Source organism: Oncorhynchus masou, chromosome 30 (genome assembly GCF_036934945.1).
Source record: "Oncorhynchus masou masou isolate Uvic2021 chromosome 30, UVic_Omas_1.1, whole genome shotgun sequence".
In the NCBI taxonomy this organism is placed as follows: Eukaryota; Metazoa; Chordata; class Actinopteri; order Salmoniformes; family Salmonidae; genus Oncorhynchus; species Oncorhynchus masou.
The window spans coordinates 50,629,390-50,644,660 of NC_088241.1; the positions used below are offsets into that span (position 1 = coordinate 50,629,390).

The 15,271-nt window shown below is 43.6% G+C and overlaps 1 protein-coding gene across 1 annotated transcript in view; it reads left to right on the top strand.

The window, feature by feature from the left end:
• Positions 1–999: 999 nt before the first annotated feature.
• LOC135521655 (neuropilin and tolloid-like protein 1) overlaps positions 1,000–15,271 on the top strand; it is a 114,805-nt gene continuing 100,533 nt past the window's right edge. Inside the window, exons 1-3 of the mRNA XM_064947340.1 lie at positions 1,000–1,060; positions 3,905–3,946; positions 5,225–5,352. Of these exons, the coding sequence (XP_064803412.1) occupies positions 1,000–1,060; positions 3,905–3,946; positions 5,225–5,352 (231 nt within the window). The remainder of the gene's footprint in view (positions 1,061–3,904; positions 3,947–5,224; positions 5,353–15,271) is intronic.

Here is a 15,271-nt window from a genome sequence, read left to right on the forward strand (position 1 = left end):
GAGGCCTTGATTTAATTAACCTTTATTAAAGTTTTATATCCAGTGTTTAAAACTTTGTGGCCATCAGATCAGATCCAAAAGGTCAGCTGAACCTCTATAAAACATTGTAGCTCCCTACCAGCAGGTAACTACAGGAGGTATTAAAGGGAGGATTAGGAAGGGAAAACTGTTCTGTCCTGGTAAATTGCTATTTTAATTACACAGTCATTTACCTACATTTGTTTTTGTGGGGAAATTACTATGACACTAAAGCATGCACACTAGGGATGTGCATCTTTCCCTTTCAAGACGATTCAATACGTATCTAGATACATGGGCTCTGATACCATACAGGAACGATACGTTTTAGTTGGAAATGATTTGGTGTGATTCAGTTTGATTAGTGGAACGAATTGATGCGATTTCGTTCGATGTGATATGATCCAATCTGATGTATTAACATTTCTTGCATAAACACATTAATTTTCCATTGAAAATTCAAATCTGCTGCTGATGGAGCTCATGAGCTGGGTCTCTGAACTGGATCTGTCTGAGCTGTGTGTGTGTGTGTGTGTGTGTGTGTGTGTGTGTGTGTGTGTGTGTATGTCCGTAAGTAGGTAAGTCAATTATGTATATGTCTATGGTGTATGTAAGCACCTGGGCTTAGCCATAAGGGATACTGGGCATCTACCAACCCACAATCAGAGGGGGATCAATGTATTGGCCACTTTTGATCTGAAACCACCATCACCCACTAATTAACTTGTCATTTTTGGAGATTAAGTGTTTGAGATAGTAATGTATCAATATTTATCTTTAAAAATTTGCTATGACATTGCCAATAATTATGTAGCACAGTGTTTGATTACACCCCTTCTTAAAATAAATGTATTCCGGTAAAACACCATTTTCAACAACTCATTTGATAACAATAACCTAGCAAATCACATTGGTTGTCACTCAACTAATAATGCCTAGTATTGCGCCATTTTACAAGCATTTAATGCTGAAGGCGCACAGATGTGCAAGAGCAGAGGCCTGCCTCTCGTTGGTCAGCGCGCGAAGCTGCGCACGGTGCACAGTTAGAAAGAATGTAATGCAAAAGAAGTTAGTGAACCAGCAGATCATTTGAATCCTACTGATGCATGATCCATTTGGATTGGTTTGGGGTCCAGCCGACTGATGCACTCCTATCTTAAACATGTTTTTGAACTGATGCATGTCACTGAATCGTTACATCCCTAATGCACACAAATGTGTTTTTGTGGAAATTACTATGACTATTACTAAAGCATGCACACACATTTGTTTATGTGTTGTAGTAGTGATACACCACCATACCTGAATATTTAGCTTACTGCCTCTGTGGTAGTAGTGATACACCACCATACCTGAATATTTAGCTTACTGCCTCTGTGGTAGTAGTGATACTCCACCATACCTGAATATTTAGCTTACTGCCTCTGTGGTAGTAGTGATACACCACCATACCTGAATATTTAGCTTACTGCCTCTGTGGTAGTAGTGATACACCACCATACCTGAATATTTAGCTTACTGCCTCTGTGAGGATACAGTGTACAGAGACGGCAGAAGTAGGAGGTTTGCGCACCTTTTGAAGTTAAGATGGGTTAAATAGCATTCTAACTAAAATGTATACTACAGAATGAAATATTTCTTGCAGTAAAATGACACATCAAATGTTAATTTTTTTCTCTGAGGAGTAGAGAAATATAATGTGTTGCTTTCACAATCTTAAGAGAATGCAGTGCGGGGTTCGGGACTGTGCAAACTTGTTGTCTTTGTCAGAGATGTAAAAGCTGACAATAGGCTATTTCAAACACATGCATTCAAGACAAACTGAAATCTTATAATCCTATTTTTTCACAGATGATAATTTCCTTGAAACCGGTCAAACTGATGTCATTTGCAGATTTTACTGGTAAAATATTAAGCTGTTTTAAAGTTAGAATATTGCATTTTCTCCCCGGTCCGTACACGTCCAGAAGTCAATCTGGTAATCTGGAGGCTAACACATCCTCGCTCTGCAAGCAGAAATGGAACAGAAAACCTTACTGACGTCAACAAGATTATTATTGATGCATTCATTCCATCGATTTATGACATTGTTCTGGTGAGCATCAAACAATATGCTCACTCTCTTCTAGGGCAACAAACAGCCTAATGAGGGTGGCAAGTATCCTCGTGGTTAGAGCTTTGGGCCAGTAACCAAAAGGTTGCTGAATCGAATCCCTGAGCTGACAAGGTAAAAATGTGTTGTCCTGCCCCTGAACAAGGCAGATAGCCCACTGTTCCCCGGTAGGCTGTCATTGTAAATAAAAATGTGTTGTCCTGCCCCTGAACAAGGCAGATAGCCCACTGTTCCCCGGTAGGCTGTCATTGTAAATAAAAATGTGTTGTCCTGCCCCTGAACAAGGCAGATAGCCCACTGTTCCCCGGTAGGCTGTCATTGTAAATAAAAATGTGTTGTCCTGCCCCTGAACAAGGCAGATAGCCCACTGTTCCCCGGTAGGCTGTCATTGTAAATAAAAATGTGTTGTCCTGCCCCTGAACAAGGCAGATAGCCCACTGTTCCCCGGTAACTGTCATTGTAAATAAAAATGTGTTCTTAAATTACTTGCCTAATTAATAGAAATATAAATAATGACAGAGGAGAAGCTGCATGTATCTAATTATAGTCAAATAGACAACCAAATGTTGGTAATTATTTGCAGAAAAATATCTAACATAGGGGTGAAAGTAGCCTGAGCCGGTATGAAGTTCCCATAGGCCTACTGGTAAAACAAGTGCATATCACAATAAAACATGGCAAGACAACTGTAGGCTATAACACCATCATTTATAATTACCGCCTGTCAGCCGCATGAGAAATGAGCGCATGGACTTGAAAACCGGTGGTATAGGCCTATGCTCCAAAATCTGGTGGTTCGATGTGAACACTTTATATTTGCCAAGACAGTGATGACTGGCTGGGACCGTGACACGAACAGCAGTGGACATGTAAAGGACATCACACTGCTTGCTTAGTGAGTACCGCTTCTTCCTGATTCGGCTAACACTGAAGCTCAAACCCTGGATCTCTACTTTGCTGGCACACGTGACCGCCCTCCCAAAGTGTCTTACCAGCTATGCCAAGTGAAAAGCTAGCTATTCAGCCGCGCAAAGCTAGCTATTCAGCCGCGCAAAGCTAGCTATTCAGCCGCGCAAGTGGGGACACTTCAGGCTGAGGAGTAAGTTTCATACCCCTCTAACTTACTCAACAGCAACCCCAGCATTGAGATCCGAGTCACTACTGTAAAGCACATCACACTGCTTTCTTAGCGAGTACCACTTCCCCTAGATTCGTCTCACACTGATGCTCAAAAACAGGACATCTGCCTTGCTAGCACACGTGACCGCCCTACTAAGGCGTCTTTCCAGACCGTGCCACGCAGGAGGCTAGCTATTCAGCGGCTCAAATGGGGACACTACCGGCTGAGGAGTAGGTTTTCACACATCCCGTGTGCTACAGACACATCAATCAATTCAGGCAACATGTTTGCCTAATGACAATCATTGAATGTCATTACACTTTTGATGTTTAAATAGACATCTCTTTCCATTCAGCAAATGGCGGGTGCACAGTGCACTGTTTTAGTTGCTCGAATTATTATAGAGTGGATTGAATATGCGCAGGTAGCCTACTTTTTGAAGTGATTTGTTTTATCAGATGAAAGCATTACGCCTGGTTGTGTTCATGCCACATTTAAAGTGAATAAATAAATGTGTGTATGTGCAACTTTTGTGCACATTTAGGTGGTCCCGCACCCCCTGTCGAAAAATGATTTGGCTGTCCCTGACAGTATGTTTCCTTATTAAAAATCGCTCTCTTGCCCCTCTCCCTCTCTTTTTTCCAATTCTTCAGATCCGGACTTTGGAGACTTGGGAGTGCCCCAGCCTCTGCCCTGTAGGTATCCTCTCTCTCTCGCGCTCTCTCTCTCTGTCAATTCAATTTAATTCAAAGGGCTTTATTGGCATGGGAAACTTATATTTACATTGCCAAAGCAAGTGGAATAGATAATAAACAAAAGGGAAATAAAGAATAAAAAATAAAAAATGAACAGTAAACATTACAGTCACAAGTTTCAAAGGAATAGACACATTTCAAATGTCATATTATGGCTATGTATAGTGTTATAATGATGTGCAAAAAAAAATCTCTCTTTCAATCTCAATTCACTTCAAAAGGCTTTATTGGCATGGGAAACATGTTTACATATCCAAAGCAAGTGAAATAAAAGTGTCTCGCTCTCTCTCGCTCTTTCTCTCGCTCTTTCTCTCTGACTTTTTTGTTGTTTGCTGATGTACCTTGTTACATTATGTTGTGTTATGTTGTGTTATGTTATCTTGTGTTATGTTGTGTTATGTCATGTTTTGTTGTGTTATGTTGTTGTGTTATGTCGTGTTGTGTTATGTTGTTGTGTTATGTTGCGTTGTGTTATGTTGTGTTATGTTGCGTTGTGTTATGTTGTGTTATGTTGTTATGTTGCGTTGTGTTATGTTGTGTTATGTTGTTATGTTGCGTTGTGTTATGTTGTGTTGTTGTTGTGTTATGTTGTTGCGTTATGTTGTGTTGTGTTATGTTGTTGTGTTATGTTGTTGTGTTATGTTGTGTTATGTTGCGTTATGTTGTGTTGTGTTAGGTTGTTGTGTTATGTTGCGTTGTGTTATGTTGTGTTATGTTGTGTTGTGTTATGTTGTTGTGTTATGCTGTGTTGTGTTATGTTGTTGTGTTATGTTGTTGTGTTATGGTGTGTTATGTCGTGTTGTGTTATGTTGCATTGTGTTATGTTGTGTTATGTTGTGTTATGTTGCGTTGTGTTATGTTGTGTTATGTTGCGTTATGTTGTTGTTTGGTGTTGTGTTATGTTGTGTTATGTTGTTGTTTTGCGTTGTGTTATGTTGTGTTATTTTTTGTTATGTTGTATTTTGTTGTTGTTTTTCGTTGTGTTATGTTGTGTTATGTTATGTTGTGTTATGTTGTGTCATGTTGCTTTGTGTTATGTTGTTGTTTTGCGTTGTGTTACGTTGTGTTATGTTGTATTGCATTGCGATGTGTGTTGTTGTGTCGTGTTATGTTGTTGTGTTACATTGCGTTGCGTTGTGTGGTGTATTTTGTGTCTTTGTTCCATTCCCATCCGTTGCCTCTATTCACTGGTGTGTGTGTGTGTGTGTGTGTCTCCAGTCTGTGAGTTTGACATGGGAGGACCAGAGGGGATAGTGGAGTCTCATCAGATCACCAGAGATGGAAAAGCTTTAGCTACAGAGGCTGTGGACTGCAAATGGTTCATCCGCGCTCCGCCACGCTCCAAGGTCAGTGACGCGCGCACACACACACACACACACACACACACACACACTAACACACATACAGACAAACTGTCAAACAGGCTGCACACGCCTACAGTATGTACACATACCCCCCTCAGTTACATGTTTTTATAAATATGTATACACATATGTCACGTCGAATCACTCTGTAATAACAATACTGTGTGTTTCTGAATGAGTCTTGTCCTTCCTAGAGTCAGTATGTGAGAGTTATGGCTAATGCTGTAACACTGATTCCTCTATAGAGCACAGCCAGTTGTTTGTATGTGCGCGTCCATGCACCTTGTGCGTAATATGGTGCGTATTATTCCATAAAACCATAGAAAGATGGATGTGGGCACAATGCTGTTATTACAGGTGGCCGTGGGCACAATGATGTTATTACAGGTGGCCGTGGGCACAATTATGTTATTACAGGTGGCCGTGGGCACAAAAACAGGTGGCCGTGGGCACAATGCTGTTATTACAGGTGGCCGTGGGCACAATGCTGTTATTACAGGTGGCCGTGGGCACAATGCTGTTATTACAGGTGGCCGTGGGCACAATGCTGTTATTACAGGTGGCCGTGGGCACAATGCTGTTATTACAGGTGGCCGTGGTTATTACAGGTGGCCGTGGGCACAATGCTGTTATTACAGGTGGCCGTGGGCACAATGCTGTTATTACAGGTGGCCGTGGGCACAATGCTGTTATTACAGGTGGCCGTGGGCACAATGCTGTTATTACAGGTGGCCGTGGGCACAATGCTGTTATTACAGGTGGCCGTGGGCACAATGATATTATAACAGGTGTCCGTGGGCACAATGCTGTTATTACAGGTGGCCGTGGGCACAATGCTGTTATTACAGGTGGCCGTGGGCACAATGCTGTTATTACAGGTGGCCGTGGGCACAATGCTGTTATTACAGGTGGCCGTGGGCACAATGCTGTTATTACAGGTGGCCGTGGGCACAATGATGTTATTACAGATGGCCGTGGGCACAATGCTGTTATTACAGGTGGCCGTGGGCACAATGCTGTTATTACAGGTGGCCGTGGGCACAATGCTGTTATTACAGATGGCCGTGGGCACAATGATGTTATTACAGATGGCCGTGGGCACGATGTTATTACAGGTGGCCGTGGGCACAATGCTGTTATTACAGATGGTTATTACGTGGGCACGATGTTATTACAGATGTTATTACGTGGGCACGATGTTATTACAGGTGGCCGTGGGCACAATGCTGTTATTACAGATGGCCGTGGGCACAATGCTGTTATTACAGATGGCCGTGGGCACAATGCTGTTATTACAGATTGCCGTGGGCACAATGCTGTTATTACAGATGGCCGTGGGCACAATGCTGTTATTACAGGTGGCCGTGGGCACAATGCTGTTATCACAGATGGCCGTGGGCACAATGATGTTATTACAGATGGCCGTGGGCACAATGATGTTATTACAGGTGGCCGTGGGCACAATGCTGTTATTACAGATGGCCGTGGGCACAATGATGTTATTACAGGTGGCCGTGGGCACAATGCTGTTATTACAGGTGGCCGTGGGCACAATGCTGTTATTACAGATGGCCGTGGGCACAATGATGTTATTACAGGTGGCCGTGAGTTTACAGGTCATTTAAGGAAATCAGTCAATTTAAATAAATGTATTAGTCCCTAATCTATGGATTTCACATGGCTAGGCAGGGGCGCAGCCATGGATGGGCCTGGGAGGGCATAGAGCCCACAAAAGGGCTTTATTATAGACAGAAATACTCCTCAGTTTCATCAGCTGTCCAGGTGGCTGGTCGGATGTGGAGGTCCTGGGCTGTCGTGTTACACTTGGTCTGCGGTTGTGAGGCTGGTTGGACATACTGACAAATTCTCTAAAACAAAGTTGGAGGCTTATAGTAGAAACATTTACAATAAATTCTCTGGCAACAGTTCTGGTGGACATCCCTGCAGTCAGCAATGCAATTGCACTTTCCCTCAAAACCGTGTTTTGTGACAAAACTGCACATTTTAGAGTTGCCTTTTATTGTCCCCAGCACAAGGTGCACCTGTGTAATGCTGTTTAATCAGCTTCTTGATATGCCACACCTGTCAGGTGGATGGATTATCTTGGCAAAGGAGAAATACCCACTAAGAGGGATGTAAACACATTTCTGCACATCATTTGAGAGAAATAAGCTTTTTGTGCATATGGAACATTTCTGAGATCTTTATTTCAGCTCATGAAACATGGGACCAACACTTTACATGTTGCATTTATATTTTTGTTCAGTATAGCTAGTAGGGGATTTAAGTCAGAGTGTGTGTCTGTGTGTGTTCTGCAGCTTTGTGCAGAGTGTGCTGGCAGAGAAAACAAATGCGGTCTGTAGCAAGCCCCAGGGTCAAACTACACAGCAGCGCTATTTCATCAGCACTAAAGCTCTCTCCCTCTCTCCCTCCCTCTTTCCTCCCTGTCTCTCTCTATCTCGCTATCTCTCTCTCCTTTTTCTGCCTTCCCCTTTCTAGCCATCTCTCTCTCTCCTTTTTCTGCCTTCCCCTTTCTAGCCATCTGTCTCTCCTTTTTCTGCCTTCCCCTTTCTAGCCATCTCTCTCTCTCCTTTTTCTGCCTTCCCCTTTCTAGCCAACTCTCTCTCTCCTTTTTCTGCCTTCCCCTTTCTAGCCATCTCTCTCTCTCCTTTTTCTGCCTTCCCCTTTCTAGCCATCTGTCTCTCTCCTTTTTCTGCCTTCCCCTTTCTAGCCATCTGTCTCTCTCCTTTTTCTGCCTTCCCCTTTCTAGCCATCTGTCTCTCTCCTTTTTCTGCCTTCCCCTTTCTAGCCATCTCTCTCTCTCCTTTTTCTGCCTTCCCCTTTCTAGCCATCTCTCTCTCTTCTTTTTCTGCTTTCCCCTTTCTAGCCATCTCTCTCTCTCTTTCTCTTCCTCCTCCCTTCCTTCATTCTCTCCCTCTTCTCTCTCACTCTCCTGGCTACAGCTCGCTGGTTAAAAAACACTCTTGGCCCCAAATAAACCTCTCTGGTCTCCGTCTTACACGCACGTACACACACACGCACTCACACATATACACACATTTCTATTATACACTCATTCAAGCAGATATATGCACATGCACATACACAGACAAACACTAACACACTCATATCGACAGTATACTCACACTCTCCTATATGTTTCCTGTTCCAGAATGCCACTGGAGAGAGATAGACAGGGATGAATGGGTCTCTGTGGTTGGAATCATTCATTGCAGTTCCTGACTCCATTGTCTCTGTTAGAGGGAGAGATAAATCTGCTGTGATACTGGCTTAATGATGTTGCAATTTATTATAGCTAATTGGGCTCTAATATTACCCACCTTTTATGCACCAGTGAGGCTACCGTACATACAGATAATCCCTCAGTTGAATTTGATGAAAGGATCATTGTTGAGCATATTGTTGAGCTCACACACACACACAATCTTTTTAGTGTTGTGTTTGTTCTCTCTGCCCCCCAGCGATGATGTCATGGCTGGCTTGATAATATTTGTGTTAAATGTGATTTATTGCCACTGCGATTGATTTGGGTGTTATCTGATGGCCTTCCAGGACTTCAAATCAAAACCATATTCCCTTGTGTACCTTCCAACGTCCTTCTGATTCAGCCATTACAAACAATTAAACCCGGCTCCCAACAATACCAGAGCTGCCTTATTGAACTGTGGTTGAAAGGGGGAGGCCTATCTGCACTTGATGCATTAATGAAATTGTTATTCCAGTTATTGATAAGCCTGTACTTATTAAGAAACTGAATGTTAGAACTATTAAGGCCCTGTGGATTAATGAGGAATTGAAAAACTGTACCATTGAAAGAGATGGGGCAAAAGGAGGGGCTAATAAGTCTGGCTGCACATCAGATTGGCAAACTTACTATAAATTGAGAAATGTTGTGACGAAACTGAAAAGAATAAGACATTGTATTATGAAGCCAAGATAAATTACATAAAGTATGGTGGAAAAAAGCTTTGGAATAATTTAAACTAAATTATTAGCATTCAGGCTAATTCAACTTCATATTTCATTGAATCAGATGGTTCATTTATTACAAAACATTTTGATGTTACCAATTACTTTCATTACTATTTCATTGGCAAAGTACACAAACTTAAGCATGAAATTAATTGATTAAAGTTGGTGTGGGTGAGGTGCAAAAATATTGTTGGCCATCATTAATGACAGACTACCTTAGATTGACATCTGAGATGGAAAGCTACTGAGGATTGTAGTGGACTATATTGCCACTCCTATTTGTCATATCTTAAATCTGAGTCTGGATATTTTTTAAATTGGTGTCAGACCTGGAGGGAAGCCAAAGTCATCCCGCTAGCCAAGAATGGTAAAGCTTGATGCCGACTCTTTGCAAACTTGTAAAAATTGGTTAACATGTAACGTGCAGTGTACCGCAGAGCAGCTCTCTTGGGCCTTTAGGCATTTCAATTTTTACCAATTACCAGATTGTAAAAACGGTTGGCTGGTATGCCCTCAACTGTCTGAGTGGTAGAACCTATGGCTGCAAACTTATCAAAGATACTAAGTCATTTGTGGTTATTACCCATTATTACACAACATGTGAAAAAGAAAACTGTAAACCCCCCTGCAACTTACATTTTGAAGCACGCCCAACATCCAGGTATTCTTATTTCTGTCCACAATAAAAAATAGTCCTCAGAAAATGTGCATCTTTCTTCGGACGACTATAACACTCTGACCTGAGTGGGTGGGTGCAGTGTCCAGACGCACCTTTTCAAGCTCTTTGATTGGTTGCGAATGGTAGTGCCGTGATGCGTGAGGGATATCTAAGCTCGGATGAACAACCATAATAAATGGGACTCAAGAGAAACTGAAGGGACTGTGAGGGAAAGTTGGGTAGAGAAGAGGGGAGGCCTTTTTTAGAGCTGACCCAATATTTCTTATGGAAATATTAATATCCAGTAAAAGGCCTCTAACCTAAAGGGCAGTCTCTGCAGCCAAAGGCCTTACTTGGCCACAGTCTCTAGAGAGCTAGTTCTAATCTGGCAGGGCAGGGAGTTGGATGATCCGAGCCACTGGGCGCTTGCAGGTTCTGTCATCTACACGCAACTCTGCAGTCCTGATCCTGACGTCGGGTCCAGGCATCACCTGTGAGACCTGTCCCTCAGGCCGCAGTGTTCTGGGTAACTGTGGGTTGACAATCATGACTGTAGTTCCAAGATCTGGTGTCTCTGCTTTCCACTTCTGACATCCAGACAGGTTGTGGCTGATGAAGTGCTTCCAGAACTGAATTGCTAGCAGCTGGCTGTGTCTCCATCAGTATCAGCTGAGCAGCCGATTCAGGGTATACAACTTGAGGAAGTGAGGCGTCTGGCTGTCCCATCAGGAGAGCATTTGGGGTTACCGGGTCTGGGTTTGCAGTGTCGGAGGTGGTGTAGCCTAGGGGCTTGTAGTTGAGGATCCCGTCTATCTCAATGAGGACCGTCCTCAGGACCTCTTCCAGTATTGCTTGAAGGCCTTGCTTGAGGGAGCGGATCTCTCTCTCCCAGCACTTGGTGGATTGAAAGCAAACTGGATCTGCTGGCTTGCTGGGCTTGCAGGACTGGCTGGAGCGCCGCAAATGCTTCCTTCAGCTCCCGTTCTTCTATGAAGTTGGTGTCTTGGCCAGACAGCAATTTGAAAGGCATCCCTCGGCGGGCCACGAAGCATCTGAGTGCCATCATGAAGGAGTCTGAGTCAATACTGGAGAGAAGGTCAAGGATCACTGCCTGGGTGGTCATACACTTGAATGTGATGACCCATCTTTTCTCATTGTGGGAGCCTATCTTGACCATGTAGGGGCTGAATCTGTCCACGCCATTGGAGTAGAAGGTGGGTTTGTGTATGCGGAGCCTAGCGGGGGGAAGGTCAGAAATCTTGGGAATCTCCCTAACCACTTCCAACATTAAGGATGGTCTTGATGGCAGCTGGGCTTCCTGATGGCCCAAGCCGGACTGGTTCCACCTGCATGATCAGGTGGGCGTAGTCTGATCCAATAAGCAGAACTGTCTGGACCTTGAATATGTGCTGCAGAGGCGGTCCCTTCAGGTGGCGATACTTCTGTTGCAGGGCACAGACCGAATGGGTCTGCTTGAACAGGCCTAGTTGTTGAGAAGTGAAGGCGCCTTGGATCCTAAATGTATTGTGGGTCTGTGAGACAGGGGAGACAGTGAAGGAATCGGACGCCCAAAGGCGAACCTAAAACTCTTGTCTTACTGTTCGAAGGGTCAAGTCTTCCGCTCACCTTTGAATCCCAGCTGCTGTGCTGTTGCATGGAGGAGGATGATACATTTTATCCATCATCCAAAATCGAGTATGTCTCCCTACTCCGGTTTCCGTGCCTCAGCAGGGCCTTGCTGACTTTCAACAGTACTTTCAGACCCTCCCTGGTCTATGAACACCTCATTGACAGTGTTCCGCAGACAGGAGGTCGTGGATGCAGCATTAATCATAGTATTCTCAGATTTCTCTGGAACTGTAACTCTTTCGTTGACCTCGTGGAGCACCAGCAGGTGTCACTGATTGCAAGTCTTGCAGCGGAATTGGAGGTAACACTCCGCTGAATGATGCTCTTGACCGCAAAGCCAACACACGTTCCTCTCCTTTGATCCAGCTCGCCTGGAGGATCAAAGGAGAAATGGAGCAATTGGAAAATGCTGGAAAATTGAGCAATTGTTGAGGGAGTGGCTGATGCGTTCACATTCGGACAATAGACTTTCTCCTTGGTGGCGGTGGCGGTGGCCTCGGGCTTATTTTTGAGGGCCGTCTTCTCCATGCCAAGTAGGATGGTTGTTGTCATGCTGGAGGCCTTAGGCCAAAGTCCAGGCTGATCCTGGATCCTCCTGCATTTGGTTCATGCAGTCTGCCAAGTCTAGCCCATGGATGGAGTTCTCCACAGCTGAAGATCAGCCTTGGATAACATCATCCCTGCCCAGAAACATTCCTCCTCAGAGGAGGAACAGGCAGATGGCCTTGATGTTCCCACTGGCAACATTTGGGCCATCCATGAGGGAAGCGCTAACTGGCAGTCAAATGTAGGCAATATGAAGGAACATTCTAGGCATTCCTTCTCAGGACACTCTTCAGGGTGGCAGAAGAAGAAGGAACCCCAGTTCTCACAGCTGGGCCCTGGATAACATCCTCTAGAAACCTCCTGGGTGGTGGTACGTGGCAGGGAAGCGGGCTCATGTAGGCAATATGAAGGAACATTCTGGTTTCTCCACTCTTCGGGTGGTGGGCTGGCAGGGTGCCCTCTCTCCTTGGGGCTGATGCTGGCCCAATCCTCTCCCCCCAGTCCTCATCCTCGTTCTCTTCGTCCCCACACTCTTATTGAGCTTGTTGGAGGGAAGATGGCTTTGAGGGTGCAGGTGGCCGTTCTTGGCGTCAACTTGGATCTTGACTGGGAATGAATCTTGGTGAAATAGTACTTGTGTTAATCCGGATTAATTGTGGTTCTATAAGGCAAATCCATACACAACATAACAGTATCGATAAAGTGGCATAATTATGCAATATAAATAGGCTATATAAACATGACTGAATAAACACAACAATGCACTACTATAACACAGACATAAACAGGGCTATAAAAATATCAGCATAAATATTAACCTAAACGATAAACATCTTGTCAGAGAGAGAGAAACCAATTACTGAGACTGACAAGATAAAAATGTATGCCACCCTCTCTCTCCAGCCCGGTGCGAGAATCTTCCTTGCTGATGTCTTATCTGATCTGCCCCAGTGCCACAGTGTCATAAATTACTCTGCACATTCACAAGCTCCAATACCCATCTGGGAGGGTTCTAGAAGCTTGCCCATGGCAGCGCAACAACCACTTTAACAAAGTCCACTATGGAAAACACCATGGTAGCATGTGCACATGAAAAACTATGTTTATCAATACAACAGTGACACAATGCTAGATTCTATAAACAATAAGCCAAGCAGTTTTGGCAATTCCAACATTAAAGAATAGTAATAGCTGTACAATATAGACTATGGCCGCAAACTTAACATAGCTACTAAGCCATTTGTGGTTATTACACATTATTACACAACATGTAAAAAGAAACCCAATAAACCCCCCTGCAACTTACATTTTGAAGCACACACAACATTCAGGTATTCTAGTTACTCTCCACATTAAAAATAGTCCTCAGAAAAATGTGGTTCTTCTTTCTTCGGACGACTATAATACTCCGACCTGAGTGGGTGGGTGCAGTGTCCAGATGTGCCTTTCCAAGCTCTTTGATTGGTTGGGAATGGCAGGGCCATGATGGGTGAGGGATAACTCATTTAGGCAGAACAGCCAAACAAACGGGACTCAAAGGAAACTGAAGGGACTGTGAGGGAAAGTTAGATAGAGAGAAGGGGAGCAGGGCAGCCTTTTTTACACCGATGATTCAACCCTATACATGTCAGCTAGTGAACCACAGCTAGGGAAATCACTCCAACCCTAAAAAAAAATTTTGCAGTCTGTTTTAGAGAGACTGAGAGACAGTAATAAAGTGGTCCTGAACATGTCTAAAACTAAGAGCATTGTATTTGGTACAAATCATTCCCTAAATTCTAGACCTCAGCAGAATGTAATAATGAATGCTGTGGCTGTTGAGGAGACTAAATTACTGGGTGTTACTTTAGATTGTAAACTGTTTTGGTCAAAACATAATTCATTGGTTGTAAGCTTGCCTTTTTATCCACCACACTCCACAAAGCAAGTCTTGCAAACTCTAGTTTGATCTAATCTGGATTATTGTCCAGTCATATGGTCAGGTGCTGCAAAGAAGGACCTCGTTAAGCTGCAGCTGGCCCAGAACAGAGTGGCAGGTTTTGCCCTTCACTGCAATCAGAGGGATAATATCAATACTATGCATGCCGGTCTCTCTTGGGCTAAAAGTTGAGGAGAGACTGACTGCATTGCTTCTTGTTTTTATAAGAAACATTATGTGTTGAAAATTTTAAATTGTTTGCATATGTAACCAACTTCATATAGCCACCTAGAACAAGATGGCGCCGAAGAATATGGCTGATGTTTCAAATTCTCCCAACCAGTTGACACATTTTGTTAGTTTCTTTGCGTTGTTTGTAACTTATTGTGTACATAATGTTGCTGCTACGGTCTCTTATGACCGAAAATAACTTCTGGACTTCAGAACAGCGATTACTAATCGCAGACTGGAAGAAACTTTTTAACGAGTCCGATGAGAAGGATATCCTGCTTTCACTGGAACAGGCCCAGATCCCCGCCTTTTGCGTGAAGAAAAGACGCAGGAAGAGAGGCCGCAGATCGGGCAGCCGTCTGAGAATCCATAAACTAGTCTGAAAATCCATAAGCTAGTGAGTAAACTCCCACTGCCATCCGTTCTTCTTGTTAACGTGCATCATTGGAAAATAAAATTGATGACCAACGATTAAGATTATCCTGCCAACCGGACATTAAAAACTGTAATATCTTTTGTTTTAACATGATGTGGCTGAACGACTGTCACGTTCTGACCTTAGTTCCTTTGTTTTGTCTTTTGTTTTAGTATGGTCAGGGGGTGAGTTGGTTGGGTTGTCTATGTTAGTTTGTCTATGATTTTCTATTTCTGTGTGGCCTGGTATGGTTCTCAATCAGAGGCAGCTGTCAATCGTTGTCCCTGATTGAGAACCATATTTAGGTAGCCTATTTCCCATTGTGTTTTGTGGGTGGTTATTTTTGGTCTTAGTGTGTCTGCACCAGACAGAACTGTTTCCGTTGTTTCTTTGTTGTTTGTTATTCAGTGTTCAGTTTTTTCATTAAATAAGATGAAGACTTACCACGTTGCGCTTTGGTCCTCAACTTCTTCCCACGACAGCCGTTACAGAACCACCCACCAAGAAAGGA